The sequence below is a fragment of the Halichoeres trimaculatus genome, unplaced genomic scaffold (genome assembly GCF_033239565.1).
Source record: "Halichoeres trimaculatus isolate MK-OKI-2021-1 unplaced genomic scaffold, fHalTri1.1 fHalTri1_scaffold_21, whole genome shotgun sequence".
NCBI classification, from domain to species: Eukaryota; Metazoa; Chordata; class Actinopteri; order Labriformes; family Labridae; genus Halichoeres; species Halichoeres trimaculatus.
Genome location: NW_027437199.1, coordinates 20,265,122 through 20,283,175, shown reverse-complemented (window position 1 = coordinate 20,283,175; position 18,054 = coordinate 20,265,122). Strand labels below are relative to the sequence as shown.

Below are 18,054 nucleotides of genomic sequence, written 5' to 3'. Positions count from 1 at the left end.
AAGGAGATACAGGAGAAATGTGGCTTTCATCGAGGGCGAGGAAATGAGTTAGATCAGATCAAATCCAAGCACACATTATTCACACTGTGATAAACTGTGGTTGAATGGACTCCTTCATGTCTTTTCTCACAAATCAGTACATTTCTGTTCGAGTCCTCCCCCTCGACCTACTCACAAAGACACACATCATGACCACAGAGTGATCAGAGAGGTCACAGGAGGTGTCGTTACTAACCAGGAAACACAAAGAGGTATTCTTCTCTTCTAAAGGTGCATTTAAAAAAAAAAAAAAAGTTTGTGGTCATAGTTTTAAGGTATTACAGCTCCAGCCTCTTTATATACTTGGATATTCATTTTTAACACTCTGGATTCACAAGCTGTGTTCATTTTTAAACTCTAGGAGTGAAAAACGCAAGACGTGAAAAAAAATCCTTTTATTGAAAAACACAGGCACTGTAACTGTACATGGAAACTGTGCATGCCGTAGAGCGAACGTCCGTCAGTCTGGTGAGCTAGATACAGATAAATCATTGGCTAAAGTAGAGCTGAAGCTGGATGATGATTCTGAGAGTGCAGAGGCATAACCAGTACACCGCACACAGACAAGTTTCAGAAACAAGAAATTTTGACAAACATCAACAGATTTCTTTTTTAAGGTAACAGGGTCAGGAATGCTTGAGCTCACAGGTACATACGTTGCAAAGAATGAAAAATCATAAAACATTAAAAACATGATTTAAAACCAGAGATATGTGACACAAGCCTCAACATTAAAAGAGCGACATTAAGGAAGCAAAATAAAGAGGGAACATTTTAAAACATCATCAAATAGTACCTTAACAGAGACAACTTTGAAAAGCTTTTAGCTGCAAACAGCAAGATTTTCCTAAACTAACCCTTGCTCGAGTTCTTTTTACAGACTTAAACACCAATAACACATTAAAAGACTTCATGAAGGCATTCAAAGCAGTGAAAACATGCATGCAACTTAAAACCAACAATGCACAAATAACCTTCATGTAGTTTTGGTTGCAGACAACTCTACATCTATTTCTGCAAAGGCTGAACTGGTGCAGGATAGGCACTTCCAAACTCAAGGCACTTTACGAAAGGAGTGTTAAGTTTTGATGACACATTGCAATACCTACAAGCTACCACTAGGAGGCAAGTAGGCTGACTGAAAGACTGGATTCATAATCACTCATTTATTCATTGTCTTACGCTTATCCATTCAGGGAGGTGGGGTGCACCCTAGACTGGACACCAGTCAATCACAGGACTGACACACAGAGACAGACAACCTTTCATGCACGCACCTACACATTCAGGTAATTTAGAATAATAATAGTGTGCATGTTTTTGGACTGTGGGAGGAGATCACACACACATACATGGGGAGAACATGCAAACTCATAAAGGCACAGAAAGGCCCACCTTGCCTGAACTTGGATTAAAGTTGTTGACCTACCTTCTTGCAGCAGCGCCAACTTGTGCGTCACCATGCAGCCTGAGTTCAGAATCAACTTATCAAATTTAAACTTGATATTCTGTGTTAAAAAATTACAGAATTTAATTTTCTGATGTATTTGTTTGGTATGAAGTATTAAAATCTTTAGTGCACTGTAGTCAACTTTCTGTGGTACCAGGAAAACCTTCAAACATTGAAGGTGCTCATGTTAAAACTGAATCTAATGCAGAAACAGAGTGAAGTGCTATACATTCATCAATTTACAATTATAAATCCATTAGGTTCATAAAACTTCATTATGATCTACTGAAGGAAAACTTCAGCTTAAAGATATTAAAACAATAAAGTAGAGCTCAGCTTAAAAGGTAAGATCTATCTCCAATAACATCAGACACCAACGCCATGTTGGAAGAGCTTCACCTGCTGTGAGCAGACAGGATCCAGGAGACAGAGACTGAACAGACTGCTGAAGACGCTCAGTCCTGGACCCTGTGGAGGTGGAGACTGGCTGAACTGGAAAATGATGGACAAGCTGTCAGCATCTATTTTCTTATGGACCTTTTTGCACTTTCTATACACTTTCTTACTTTTGTTTTTTTTTTATGCTGCTGTGACATCAATTTCGTTGTACTTGTTACAATGACAATAAAGTTCTACTCTACTCTACTACTCTATTTTTGTCTTTTAATAGTCTGATAAACCTTGTTTAGATTTTAGTTTTTGCAGTCTAAGTCTTTCAATAGTTTGGGGCTTTTTGCTTTTAATTAGAGGATAGTGGAGATGAAGTGGAAATGTGGAGGCAGAAAAACAAGTGAAACTTGTTTCCTCCTTTAAAAGTTTGAAAGAATAACTAAATGTATGACGCTGCTATACTAAAGGCAAAAATAATAATGCAAAAAAAAACAAAAAACAGCAAATGACGATCTATACAAAAACATTCTCCTCCTGCATCTAGTCGGACTATTGGTTTCAAGTTCATGATGGTGTGAGGAGCCATGTGACATTTGGGTGAACAGGATGTCAGCTCAGCCCTGCGTATTAATGAGATCCAAACCAAACATGTGTTAATCCAAATCCACTGACGTTCAATCAATCATGTTTTTAATATGTGATCATACTGAGAGTGTGCGTGTGCGTGTGCTCAAATCGTACGTCTCTGTGCTAGATGTTGTATGCACCAGATGATATGTGTATTCTGAGTGTTAGGATGTGACTGTGTGTGTGTGTGTGTGTGAGTGTGTGTGTGTGTGTGTGTGTGTGTGTGTGTGTGTGTGTGTGTGTGTGTGTGTGTGTGTGTGTGTGTGTGGGTGGGTTATATAGTCGTAGGGACATGTTGCCTTCCAGGTCCGGGTGCTGAGGAGAATTTCTGGGAGTGCCAACGCGTCTCCTTATAGACGAACCAGGCGTTGATGGCCCACACGAACATGTTGAGGTAGCCGAACACCTGAGGAACATGAACCCTGATTAACATCGCCTGACAACACTTCTTCTGAAGGACTAAAGCTTTCAAAGATGACACATTTCAAACATTTTCATACTGGTCACAAGCTCATATTCATTATATTGTTAAATCTAATAAATCTGCGTTTGATTTGAAAACAGATAACACTGAGCTCACACAGAGAATCACAGAGTTATAGCTCAGAGTCTCATGACTGTTAGTCAGGCTGCTTCATCTTTCTGCTTTAATCCAGCTGTGAGGATGTGATTTTAAGATATAAAGGACAAAAGGTTGGCTGATTTCTCTTTGTTTCATCTTACCACAGAGATGTTGAGCGTCCTTAAGTTGGCGTACTCCGTGACCTCACAGGTGATGTTGGTTGCCTTGCACACATCCAGCGTTGCACTGAGGCCTTCAGTGTCGGTGGCATACTTCACATTCTGCAAACCTTTCGCCCAAGCAGATGAGCTCACCAGCCACAGGAAGACCAGAATGGCTGTGACAACGAAATCCTGGCCGCAACAAGGAATACATCAGCTCTGCAGACACACTTTACAAACTTCTCATCTGAAGACGCACTATTTTAAAGGACCAGTGTTCATTCCTAAATCTGATACACTGCTGCTTCTCCATACATAGAACGTATTTCACAGAATCAGGCAAGAAACAATTCTTTAAACTAATATTATTTTCTACTTTGGCTTACATGATTTATTTCTATTTTTTACCCTTTAAGTGCGATGTAATTTCCATAACTGTTATACTTCCAAACCAGAAAAACACAAAAATGAATGATTTTCAATCTACGTTGTACACATTTATATTTATTTTTAGATAATTCATTTTTTTTCTTAAATGACGAAACTGTTTCTGAATCAATTATCAGCCAACATCAATCCTAAAAATTTATGTAATTTGTAATTTTTTTTTTAACCCTTTATGTGCTGTTTGGTAATGCTGTGTATCCAGACTACTAAAACCACACAGAAAAAAAAGTTATCAAATTAATCTCAAGCAAATATTTATCTTTTCTTTGAATTCATGTAGAACATTTTTACAAATCTCAGTGTATTTTTTTTTCACAGTTTTAAAATAAAAAAGGCCTTTTGCTGTCATTAACTCTCTCTCTTCACACACACATATAAATATATATAGCTACTTTTTATAAATTTATTTCTCTAAAAATATCATACATTGTTTTAGAAACAGTATCAAACCTTTTTCAGGGATGGGTACCGAATTAGGTACTTTTAGAGGTACTGACCGAGTACCAAGTACCGATTACGGTAATGTTAAGTCGAAAGGTACCATGTTCCGGTACCTAAACGCATCCTTGTGACTGTGAGGGAGTGAAAGAATAGGCGATTTTCCATGGTGGATATGAACACAGCATTGCAGGGTTATACAATGAAAAAAAAATTAAAATTATTAAACTTTGAGAATTTATCATTGAACAAATTAACATTTTTCCACATTAACACACACAAAAGTACTAAAAATTGCTACTATTTAGAACTGATACTGATTGCCAGGTACCGGACATCAGAACCGCTTTTTTTCAAATGTGAAAGGTACCCACCCCTACCCTTTAAACTTTTTTTTCATAATAATACCAAATATTAAAACTACATAAGCAAAAAAAAGATTTTTTAAAATCAGCAATATGCAAATTATTTTGTGTATTTTTTATGTCACACAGAGAAATGTGAAAACTCTCAGTGATATTTATTTTTAATGTATTGGTACCATTAGTGCTGAATCTAAAACTTTCTTTGCTGACGTTTCCTGCATGACATGTGCATAAAAATTCTGGTAGAAAATTATTTTTTTTACATATTCAAAATTAATTTTGTACTGGCATCAGTCAATAAAATTCAAATGAATTAATTAACCAATATATATATATATATATATATATATATATATATATATATATATATATATATATATATATATAATTTTGTATCTATAACATATGAGGTAGTTGGTTGTTTTGTTAGTTTTTACACCCTCTAAGGTGTGACAGATATTTTTCATTGACACTAATTGTAATTTTTACGTAACAAGATTAATACTCACAAAAATGGGTCCAAACTCAGAGTTCTTGTAAACGTGCATGTAGCCTAAATAGACCAGCAGAGCCACCATGCTGTGTAGGAAGCAAATGATGGCGACACCCACGAAGAACTCAGCGGAGGAGGCCGAGTCCCCCACCATGTGAGTCAGGGTGACGGAGTGGTTACAGATAGTGGTGTTTCCCTCGATGAGCGGGACCTGGCTCAACCTGGACAGACAACAAAAAAAAAAGAAAAACATCATTGATGTTGTTTGATATTAAAATGATGCTGATGAGTCCTCGGAGTGTGCTGCCTTTCTCACCTGAACGGGTAGTGGAAGTTGGCATTGAGGGATTCATTCCTGCCATCACCACACAGCACAGTTAGGATGTTCCTCCCTGAGAATCCACCGCAGCTTCCAAAAGCAAATACAGCCGTGAGCTGTTTGCACAGAAACCAGAGAGTGAGAGCGGAGAGTGATGTGAGAAAACCAAGGCAGTCAAAAATAATCAGACATCTGTGCATATTTTCTTTTTTTGGTTATACTTTCATGATCTTTTTCTCTATGAAGTTTAAAAACATGACTCAAAGTTAACACTCTGAAGAAAGTTGGCAGCTCAAAGCGTTTTGTCAGCAGTTAAGAGGCAGAGGAACCAACAGATGGTCAACATTTTACTCTAACAGACAGCTGAAAATAAAACTCACGACTCAAACATTTTTACAAGCCCAGCTTCACTGCTTTCCTTTCTTAACTCAGAGCCAATCCAAACCAAATGTCCTATCATGTGTGGTCGAAACATCCAATCTTTATTTGCTCTATTTTCAGATGGTGGCTCCATATGTGACAGAAAAGACAAATTTAATCTTAAAACTTGATGTTTCTGGAGATGTCTGGCCCTTGCGATAATAAAATGGCTGATACAATCCAACACAATGAAATGTGGCTTACATAGCTGCACTAATGCTGCTATTCAGCTCTTGAATTCTTTCTTGCAGAGGCAGAAAGCATCTGATTCAGCGTGTAGGCCATGTGACACTAATACTCTCCTTAAAACCCAGCCCATACTGAATTCTGTGAGGCAGAGAGGCTGGCACTGAGCGCAGGGCTGAAACTCCAGGAGGACAAACACTGATCACATAATTTGTGGGTGTTGAGGTCGTTTGGACTCACTTCCATATCACTTTAATCACACTTAATGGGTCATCTGGTGACCTGGCAGAGAATGATGTTCTATAAATTACAAAACACTGCAGATTTTGTTCTTCTTAAAATGTGTCATGGAGAGTTTTCACAGTTTTCTGTCTGACGTTGTTACTACAGCAGGCAGCTGAGAAACAAAACAAGTAATCCAGGATTATTTGACTTACAAAATCTACACTGGTTAAAAAAGCTGTACAGGAAAATCTGTCCAATTACTTAAAACATTTTCAAACTTTCTTTAAGTGGCTCTGGAAACTGTTAGCTAATGAGGCTTATCGACTTCAGGTTTAGCCTCAAGTTCTGCACGTGATCCAACTTTTAAAGTCCAGATACCTGGGCTTTGGAATCAACCCATACTGATACTAATCCAATGCAATTCCAGCTTTAATTTAAAATTCTCTTTTCCAAAGAGGAAATTAAATTAAGTGTGAAATACCTCCAAACTACTTGGCTGCTGTAGTAATCTTCCTTCATGCTACTTTAGCGCTGCCTCGCTATAATCAAGGGGCAACATCCGGTTTAGAAATATGAAGCTTATGCAAAAGTGCTAAAAGTTGCTCGAAAATCCACTTGAGCCTGGGTGGCCAAAAACTACGTACAAACCAAGCCAAAAAACAGACTTTTACAGCATTTTAAAAACATATTTACAGCCTGGTTCAGAAAGCATCTTGGGTCTGTAACGCTTATTTTTTCTGATCATCCAATCAGACACAACTAGAGGAATGTTCAAGTCTGTGTCGTATCCAATATGGCCCTCACCAATGATGGGCTTATTTAACCTGCATCAGGAACAGACCGGTGACATAGCAGAGACTATACGGTCTTTAGATCTGTCCACTGGAAGTGAATCAGAACCGATACCCCAGGGGTCATGAATTACATTAGCATACCTGCTAACATTAGAATATAACAAGGCAGGAAAACCCCTGTGCCTCAACGTGTATCTTGCCTCTGTTTTGCTCAGTTAACATGCCTGCTTACATTGTTTTTACCTCAGTTGAAATCCGCACATGCTTGTTGCTGCCAAGTTGAGTTGCCAGGTCTGACAACACGTATCCTACAAAGTACTTATGAACGAGCCTGTACTTGGTATCAACTTGATAAATTGGAAGTGGTGGGTGAAAAGGTTAAAACGTGGGAGACTACAGCGGAAATCAGGGCCCGTATTCATAAAGCTTCAGAATCCTCTCGGACAGCTCCTAACTTAGCCTAAAAACTGCTAGCAAGAAATCTGAGCATAAGAGTGATTCAGGAAGTTTCTGAGAGCAGCTCTGAGCAAGGTGGAGACAGAAACTTTGATCTTGGTGAAGAGTTGTGGTTGACCCCGTAGCTGGGTATGATACAGTCCTCTAAAAGCTGTGATTGGTCGGGATACAAAGGGAAAAAATTAAACAAAAACTCTCCTAGAGATGATTGAGGAGTCAAATCAGCCAGTCACATAACTTGTCCTGGGTTAAGAAATGTGTAATGGTGACATTAATTTGATTTCATGATGATGAAACTCAGCCAAATTAAATTAATTGTGACACAGCTTCAAAATGTTTGAATGCACCTCATTCCCACGCCAATAAAATTGACTTGCTTATGGTTGTGTTTCCTGTCCATCCAGGGGCCTGTACTACGAAGCTGGATGAAGTCATCCAGGATAACTCTGCGACAACTCGCTGAACTTCACCGGATCTCCGTCATCCAGATCTGCTGTACTACGAGGCTCTTTATCAACTCGATAAGTGAATCTAGCTGGGATATCTGCGCACACACATAAAATGGGCGTGGTTAGCGGCCCCGGAGCATTTTTCACAATGGAGAAGAGAGCAGCCTACGTTATGGCGGAGGAGCAGCAAATAATCCTGCAAAAAATACGAGGAGTACCGCAGTATTATCCAGGCCGAAGGGATTGCTGCAAAAAATCGCCGATTCTGTGAATGCGTAAATTTCCAAAATGCTGAAATTAATGGACCTATCTCATCATGTGACGACACGGGCAGTTAGGTCCTTATTCGTTCATGTTGTCAGTCAGTGTGTGTGTGATCAGCATCATATCTGACCTCAAAATTAGAAAGAGTCCACTTTCCTACAAATTGAAAGGAAAATGCTGATTATAGGCAATTTGTATTGCAGATAGCAGTGGGGAAAAAATTACGTGGGAGCAAATAACAAATAAATATAAAAGCATCCTTCAAAGTGGTCAGTATGAATTTCCTGAATTTCTCTTTGGGTTAAATAAAGTATTTTTTATTTCATTTCATGAAAGATTCCATTTGCACACATTTCTACTTTTCCCTGACAATGTCTCAGTTATGATGATCAGTAAGATATTGTTTGTTCACAGCCCATAAGAAAAAAAATTTGGTCCAAAAAGACAGGGGGTGGTCCCGTGCCGGAGGACTTCACTTCAGCTGAGCAAATTGGTGACTGAGCGGTCTTTCATGCCCGCCCGAGAGAACAGATTGGTCAGCAGGCGGTCTGTCACACCCCGTGAGCTCTTATCCTGGAACTTAACCTGCTCAAGACCAGGTTTGGTGTTCAGCATCAGTTACCGGGGCAACGTGTCTGGATAAAAAGAGATCCACATTCGTAGTACGGAAAACCCGAAACTTATCCTGGAAGTTATCTCTCTGAGAGCTAATCCAGCTTCGTAGTACAGGCCCCTGCTCATTTTACAACTTAATGTGTTTGATTTCAATAGTAGACGCTGACTCAGCTGTCAGCACTTCCTGTGATTACTGGCCTCCTTCTAAGAAGCAGTTTGATTTGGGAGAACGACAAAACAACTAAGGAAATTGATTAAAAAAAAAAAAAAAAAAAGAACTAGAAAGCCCAACTTGACACAGAGCAGAGCCTGCTGTTGGCTCAGCTAATGGAGGAGAAACAAAGAGTATTGAGAGGGAAACTTGGGTCCTGGGATCACGGCACAAGGGAAGAGCCAGACTTGGGAGCTCATCGCCCAACAAATAAATGTGTTGTTCCTTCTCCTTCATTGTGTAAGAAGAGCTAGTACCTACTGCAATACCAAACAAGTGTAGAGAATGCGGCACACCAGTGAAGTTGTTCTCAAACAGTGTTTTAGTCTACTATGGCTGCTGACATCACTTTCTTTGATATCAGTAATTGTATGTATGTTACAGAATTTCATATGCTCATTTTCTAGTCTATTGAGGGGTGGATCACCAGCTCAACAGCTGTCTCAGGTGGCAGACTGTGTTTCGGGTATTGGTAAAATCTGACACCAGTATCACTGGCCACTCTTAGGCCACGTCCACATGTAGCTGGATATCTGGGAAACCACTTATTTTTATACGTTTAGGCCTGTCATCTACATAAACCCATAATTATACATCAGTAAAAATGATGTGTTTAGAAAACTATGGTTTTATGGTCTCATGTAGAGGTGGGAGAAAAAAAATCGTTATAAACTATATCATGATTTGTTGTTTGGCAATTTTAAAGTCAAATGAAATTCTTTGTCATTTTTTCTTCCAAAGTTCAAATTCCTCATTTCAGTCTTTGTTTATAAACTGGATTGGAAAAAAGTTACCACTTTTCTCCAGCAGAGGGTGAAATGTTTCTCTCTGACTCACATGATGTGCATTTTATGGGAAAATTTGGCTCCTGATATCGTCTATTGACATTATCATCATCATTTAACTTTTTCACATGGTCTGGTGTTAAAAAAAAAAGCAAACTAAAAATCGCAAAAATTGTAAATATCAAAGAATAACAATTTGAATGGAATCAGTATCCGGAAAATCGTAATAGAATGGAATCATGAGAATAGCATATTGTCCCAGCCCTAGTTTCATGTATACAGTAGGAAATAAAGCTTTTGGTTCTCAAACGTCACAGCTGAATGACAGGGGCTTGTTCTGATTGGCTGGCACGGGTTTCACATCTTAAAAAACAATGCCAAATATGGTTCGCATGCTTCGAGCTGCACTTATCAGCTGGTTTGCCAAGTGCGAATGGACAAAATTATTACTTAAAACGAATATCAGGCTCCGCATGTAAAAGGCTTTAGGCTTTTTAAAGTCCTTCTCCCTCCTCCCAACAGTTTTCCACTTAGGAGCTCTATGAAGGCCTGAGATGCTTTGATAAAAAATTTTTTTATCTTACTGAGGGAAAATTTTTAGAATTTGAGGAATTCTTGGATTCTTCCAAGAATGATGTCACTTGTCAATACAGACCCTGGAGTGTTGGCAGTTTTCCCGGGGTTTGCAGTGGTTTTTGAAGCACTGTCCCACAAAAAGATGCCTACAGAGAATGTAGCATGAAATAATGCTGTGGAAATGAACTTAACCTGCCATGCTGTGAGATTAAAAATCCCAAAAACAAGCTAAAAGAAGCTAAAGTGCAGTCTGGTTGCAGGTTTTTATTCCATCGACTTTTCATTCAAAATGTATCAGGAATTAAATGAAGACCAGTTTATCTGGACTGAAAATGTTGAGAGATAACAGGATGTGGAGCATCGTCAGTTTGGCTGACCCTTAAAATCCTGCTCCCTCTGCTGTATCTGACTGTATCACACCTCAACTCTTCGCCTCCTCACCACAAGACTCACACACATACTGTACTTCGCATCTACTTACACACCCACACACACCTCGAGGCCTCGCTCCAGATGTGTCTCCAGATGTCACTGGCTGCCACTTCCTGTTTTTCTGGCTACACACACCAAAGTGAGCAACTTTTCTCACATTCCTCTTACACTGGCTCTGGCGCTGTCCCTCAGTGAGGTCACGGAGCCCACAGCACGGAGAACTGGAACAACCAGCGTTATTTATGTAGGTTCACGTTTTCAATCACAGCGCTAACTCTCTGCTCAGGGTTCTGTCAGGGTTCCAGTTTTACCGCTCGGCTGTTATTGACGCTACAGGTGGCACCTCTCTGCCTGCCAAACACCGGACACACAGCAGCTTTCTGCCACTGCTTTTCTGTAGCAGTTCCTCAAAACATCAGAGACTCTGAAACGAAACTACAGGCAGCTCTCACACCACGCTGAGCGATTTACACACACGGTGAATCGAAAGTTACTCAACAGGAGATACAAAGATGAAAAAAAGAGTCAACAGGAAGGATTTGGCATCGTGAGTGAGTGTGTCATCTGTGACTTTAAACATCCCTTCCTGTTTACTACAGAGTGGCAGATAACATCAAGGGAGGTATGAAGATTTGAGCCAAATAACTCTGCTGACAAACAAACTTCTATTTCAATAAGATGACTCACTGATATGAGCCAGAAATGTTGGATAGGACGAAGATCAGTCAACCTGAGAAGCATATAGAATCATTATGACAATTTTGTTGTGTTACTGTTGATGTTTTCCGTCACTTTAGAGAGGAAGCAGCAACCTCCAGTCTTAAAATATGAAGTGTTAAAAACTGCAGTTCCTCCAGTGTCCACTTGAGGCTTGCTGCAGAAACACAAGAAACCACATACACACCCATTCAAGAAAAGCAGATCTTTACAGCAGAAACAAACATGTTTACAGCCTGGTTCAAGAACAGTTTGAGTCTGAATACCTCATTTTTGTAGCTACACACTCTATGAAGGGTGATTTTTTTTTTAACGTTTTATTTTCAAGCTAATTAACTTCCATGTTTTGCCCATATAAGGTCATGGCTGACTTAAGTGGCAGGTGGACACCCTGTAGCTGTCTGCGAAGGGGATAAAGACCCACCTCTTCACCTCAGCCTTAAGGCTGTATAATGCTTTCCACTAGAGAGTGACACGGAAGTGGATTTTCACTCCTGTCCCATCCCACCCCCAACAGAAAAAAATCCTGTCCCGTCCCACTCTTGGTAAAATGACTCCCACTCCTGTACCCCTCCCATTTTTCCCCATCTTTTAATTTTCAGGCAGCAGATTGAATTTGATTTGACTTTCTCCCCATTCTTTTTTAGATTACTGTTGGCTTCTGGGAAGTGTAGTTCTTTTGGCTTGCGTTAGAGTGTAGGCTAATTGGAAATAAACTCCAAAATGATGGCATGTTACATATTATATTCTATCTTCCTGATTGGTTCCTGTTCTTGTCTGCTCCCGTTAATGTTTTATCCTGTACCGTCTCAATCCCGTTATTAAAAGTGAAGTTGACTCCCATCCCACTGGAATCCTGTGGGACACCGAAAAAATATCAGCCTCTACTTTCCACACCAATGTGACGCTTGGAAATGAGACGTATGTAGCAGCATGAGAGAGCACGTGTGGCTTCTATACTTTTTAGGACTTTGTGTGGTGTCCGTTCCCAGACTGCAGGGGGCGATGTGTTGCGAAAAAAAGTCTATCACAGTACTAAACTTAAGTAAAAGAAGTTGTTCGCACTGTTTACAACATTTTTTTTGCCGCTTTCTCTTTCTCTGCATAGTTTGGCCACAATTTCATGCCAGGTGTTGTTCATCACACAGTTGTCACAGTGATCTCTGTGTGTTGAATCAGATAAATGCCTGGATTTTTTGGACTTTAGACACGAGGAGCTCCCATTCATCTGCGCCTCTTCTCACAGAAGTTAGAAATTTTCGGAGGTGCGCTACATAGAAATGTTCTGCTTGAAAAGGAGGCTGCCAAAATGACGTCATTCGTCTGCAAGAAGCCACATGGAGCCACACGGAGCTGCACGAACACCAGACACGTCAAGCATAAACCAATCTCAACTGGAACAAAGGGATCACACGCTTGTAACTTTCATTCATTCATTCATTCATTTTCTATACCGCTTATCCTGTTCAGGGTCGCGGGTGGCTGGAGCCTATCCCAGCAATCATTGGGCGAGAGGCGGGGTACACCCTGGACTGGTCGCCAGTCAATCGCAGGGCTGACACATAGACAGACAACCATGCACGCACACACTCACACCTAGGGACAATTTGGTGTGACCAATTAACCTGGTAAGCATGTTTTTGGACTGTGGGAGGAAGCCGGAGTACCCGGAGAGAACCCACGCATGCACGGGGAGAACATGCAAACTCCACACAGAAAGACCCACCGGCCGAGGTGGGGATTTGAACCGGTGACCTTCTTGCTGTGAGGCTGCAGCGCTAACCGTTGCACCACCGCGCAGCCCTGCTTGTAACTTTAATAGTATTAATCAACTGTTTGAATCGGTTTTAAGAAATCATCAAAGTATTTACTGATGACAATAAAATGATTGCAAGTGATTTTGCACAAAAAGTTGACCAATTGAACTGGAACCTGGCAAAATCAGATTTTAACTTGGCAACCAAAACATTTTAACCCATTTATATCAGATGCAACATTTACACGTTTTCACAATGGAGTCATTGTTTTCAAAACACATGACTAACGAAATGAGCTGTGATTCTCTGAAACACATAAGAAGGAAATGATGTGCATATTTGAAGATTTTTTAAGTCATTATTTTTTCTACTGGCTTTTTGGTCAGATCATCTGAAATGATCTACACACTGCAACCAGTCTGAAATGGGAAAAACATATAGATGTAGCATCTGGCCTCAAAGGTACAAGGTACACTTCCTGTCTAAACTGGTTAACTTTTGTTGGTTAGGTAACATAAAAAAAACATCACTGCAACAAAGATGAGCTGAAGAAATACAAAGCTGTAGTAGCTGCACGAAGCATTCACAGTGAAAAAATTTATGAGAGCACATCATGTCTGAAACTGCAGAAAGTTTACTAACGACAACCAGATACGCTAAAGCTACAAATGACAACATCTCTAAATTTACTGCACCAAAGCTCTCACTTTTTTAATACAAAACTTGTGCATGAACAACACATTTTATTATATTAAAGGCCTTTTCACACCAACAGCATGCGAATAAATGGCAAAAATTGCGAAAAAATTTGGAGGCTTCATATTCAATCTCTGCAGCTTTTCTCCTCTAAACAAAGTCTTTGTAATTGTTGTCTTTGTAGTTTTTTATCTCATTTGTCAATGTTAAATGCTTCGTATGTGACTTGTCAGCAACAAGTGTTTTGATTGGTCAGGTGTGTGCTCATCACAAGTGAAACATTGGAAAATCAACCTTGGTCCGAACGAACAAAAGCTGCAATTTCGCTCAGAGAAAGAACGTTGCTGGTGTGAAAGCTTGCATTGAAAAACAGTAGGTTCGAAAAAAATATGTGCAAAATATTTGGATGAAAAATATGTGTCTGGTGTGCAAAGGGCTGAAGGTGAGAGAAAACTGTTGGAAATCTTTTTCTTACGAGGCATCAACGGCAAGTCATTATCAGAAATCAGTAGGCTACTGACTTAAAAATTCTACTACAGTAGATTCAAAAAGTGTCAAAAAGTCTCCTTTGATTTCTGAAGCTACACAGATTCCCATGTTTTTGTCCCAGAGGCTGTTAAAACACTCAGTCTATGATTCAGTGTGAAAAAGAAGCCACCAAGCCTCGTGGGAAAGTGTCTGAAAAGAGGAATTATTTAGTTTTTCGGCTCAGAAAGTGATATCAAAACTTTTCAGGCTGCCAGGCATTTTTTATTTCTCTGATATCAAGATTTAAACGAGGCACTGGACCAGCAACCTGGACATTAAACATGGCCGCCTCTAGAGGTAGACCGATATATCGGCCCGCCGATATTTGGACATTTGTCTCTATCGGCCATCAGCCGTATTTTCTTTTAAAAAGCCGATTTTTGATCCATTGTATAAAATGACGCAATTTTTGATCTGGCACAAAAAAGATGAGCACCTCAAACTTGTGGAACCACTTGGATACATTACATACTTTTGTTCAAATTATATTAATAAGTTTAAATTTCTTTTTTGACACTTTAAGAAGAGTGTGCATGTTTACTACTGCTTGTTACATTGTGTGTTTACTCAGACAAAATATGTCATTGTTTTGAAAGCTGAATAAATGTTCAGAGGACTGGACACGACTTGTTGTAATAGATTTCTTTTAGCTGCTCAGAAATTGCTGTGTTTCACAAAAATGTGATAAATATATATTTATTTAACAATCGGCCTGAATATCAAATTGGAAAAATCCGCTATGCATATTGGCATCGGCTGCCCAAAGTTGGAAAGCATCGGCATCGGCATCGGCCCCCAAAATACCCATAACCGGCGACCTCTCTCTCCTGCAGAGCTGGGGTTTGCTGCAGTTTGCTGATGTTTGAAGTCTTTCTCTGTTTGATGATGTTTTGTAATCCAGTGACGAGCGATGACGAGGGTTCAGGACCTCTGTATAAGCATAACGGACATTCCCAGCTGTAAATATAGCTGATGATGGTAACTGAAAATGTATGACCCAGACCCAGTTGGGTTGCATAAAGCAAACACTGTGAACACACACACTCACATGGAGCCTGGTCCTAAGTCAGATGACTGCTGCTCTGCAGCTCTGAGTGTGTTTGTGCGTCTTATTAGAAAATAGAACAGCTCAGAGAAAGTGAAGCGGGGCCAGATCCTTTGACCCAGTTATTCAGGGCAGAGCTGATCATTGGACTTTCCTTGAGAAACTGAATGCTGCCAGAGAGCCTGCACAGTTCTCCAGGGGTAAATTATTACAGAGAGGCGCATTAATCCCTAACTCTGGAGGGCATGCAACTCGTGAAATGATCAAAAAGGAGTGAGCTGAACGCCTTTGTGTTGAGTTTTCCTGGTCGAAAAAGGTTTTTGAAACTTTTTTCATTTATTTATCCTCATCATTTAAAGGAGAAAACAAAATGACTGATATTACAGGTGAAGTTAGGTTTACTCTTGCTTGATAAACACCAGTAAAGTTAAGATCTTGAGGCTTTTTAATGACATGACATAACTTCTTTCACCTTACTCAGATTTTTTATGAGCAAACCATCAAGCTGCAGACAGAAAAAGCTGTTGGTAGCTTTCTAAAGTCTATGTTTGTCATGCACATTTTGAACAAACCAAACTTTGAACACATTTTGCCTCCTTAAGTTTTTTTTTTTTTCTACCAGGAACAGGGGCTGAACCTCCCTATCCTTTTGGGTATCTCCTTCTCTGTGTGTGTCATGCACTCACACACAAACTCACACACTCATGCAGTAAAAAGTTGGTGAATCTAACTCACCCACTCCACCAGTTTGATGAAGCCCAGAGGCTCCTTCAGCGGCGAGAAGTTCAGCCGAAATCCGGTCATGATGACTGCGCTTCTGCTCCAAAATCTTTATCCAGTTGTTCCTTAACTGTGGATGTTGGACCAACAGGGAGGAAGAGGGGGAGTCCTTCGACAGAGTGACGTGGTGTTACTGCCCACGCTGCAAAAAGTGATCAGCAAATGTTATCCTAGGACTGTTTTATAACCGAACTTTGCGTTTACGCGACTTCACCAAAGCAAATAAATCAAAGCGGGAGCTGTTAAGTCACTGGAATGTGTTTAATCCACTTACTTTAATTTAAAAAAGAGTTGGTGATAAAAATGTTAAGTGGTTCAAGTTGATATTTCTTGCAGTGTATCTTGAAAATCGAGTACCTCGCGCTCCGCTCAGCGGTGCGCAAATTACGCAGGCGATATGAAGGTGGAGAAAAGCGTAAAGGGTGCCAAATTACGCGTAAGAGTTCGCTGGGGAAGAGTCATATGAGTTCAAACGAAAGAGTTTGAGGTTAAAAGGCGCATCATGTCGTTTCTTAAGTGTTAAAAAGAAAGTTTGATTTCCCTCCAACAGCTGGAACATGAGCTTCTAACCGAAGACGCTTTGAGACATCAACATCTGGATGATAGGAGCTCGTTTACCACAGGAAATCCATGCACAGTGACTTCAGGGGGTTTCCACTGCAGAGTTACAGCCCGAGCACCAAGAAGCATCAGCTGCGTTTTCACTGGGTCCATCCGCCGGAGGACGCGGGCTGAGCGGGGCTGCCTCCTCCGTGCTGAGTCCGCAGTTTGTGTGTGACGCCTCTCTGCTGCTGACTGGGTCATGTGACCCTCATCAAACCACAGGCTTTTAAAAGTACTCCATCAAACAGACCACATGTGGGAATAACTGTTACCAGTTGACTCAGAACTTTAACTGGATAGTGAATAAACTCTTTTATCCAAGTTTCAGGCAAACTTTTCCAACAATTTTAAAATCTTTTTTTAAAATATGACTTTCAATAAAGATACAGACAAAACGAATCTTAAAGTTTTCAATACCTGAGTTACTAAAGTCTAAAAATATGAATTTGTGCATCAGGATGTGTATACCATAACTGAACCACATCCTTCCAGCTCGTTTGCTTAATTCTTACAAATATGAAAACAGTTGGATGTTGCTCTTTGTGACTGTACACAAGCTCTTTTCAGTTTGAAGAAACAGCCATGGTTACATAAAGATGACCCTGGCTCAGAAAACTTGGTTACACCAAGGATAAATGTAGTTTGAAAGATTTGGTGTGTAACAGGTGGGAGGGTAGAGGAAAAGATGCAGATTGATGGGATTATTTCAGACCTTAAATTCTTGGTCTTTCACATCTTTTGGAAATCTGTCCAAGAATTCAGTATCGGAAAATGTGTCTCTGTACTACATGACTGTCTGATTTATGGACACCAGGCCCTTCCTTAACAAGACGCCTGAAACACAGTCACAGTGCTTCAATAACTCATGATAAAGTCTCATGTTTCTTCACCTCTCATATATGTGCAGGTCAGCTTGAGATGTCAGAAGTCAGGGATGACATTCCATCCTCTAAAATTGGTTCAAGCAAAATATGTGCAATAATTACCTCTTTAAAACACTCATTATCAATGTTAGTATTTGTGCAATATTCCAAAACTTACGTCATTATTTTTATAGCATATTGTCAGTAAATGTACATACCATATTCTTATGCATTCAATCTTTATTGTGACACTTGTACTTATACTTTTTACTTATAAATCTTATATTATACATTTTGCAATTTATATATTTTAAATATTTGATTATTTGATTTAATTTAACACCTGTTTACTTGTAGTGTT

At 39.8% G+C, this 18,054-nt stretch overlaps 1 protein-coding gene across 1 annotated transcript; it reads right to left on the bottom strand.

The window, feature by feature from the left end:
• Positions 1-2,576: 2,576 nt before the first annotated feature.
• On the bottom strand, positions 2,577-16,987 carry sypl1 (synaptophysin-like 1). Its single transcript, XM_074697720.1, has 6 exons — positions 16,846-16,987; positions 16,183-16,369; positions 5,289-5,407; positions 4,989-5,193; positions 3,230-3,421; positions 2,577-2,912 (listed from the first exon to the last, which is right to left on the bottom strand). The coding sequence occupies exons 2-6, from the start codon at positions 16,249-16,251 to the stop codon at positions 2,781-2,783; spliced, it is 717 nt and encodes a 238-aa protein (XP_074553821.1). The 5' UTR covers positions 16,252-16,369; positions 16,846-16,987; the 3' UTR covers positions 2,577-2,780.
• Between the last annotated feature and the right edge of the window lie 1,067 nt (positions 16,988-18,054).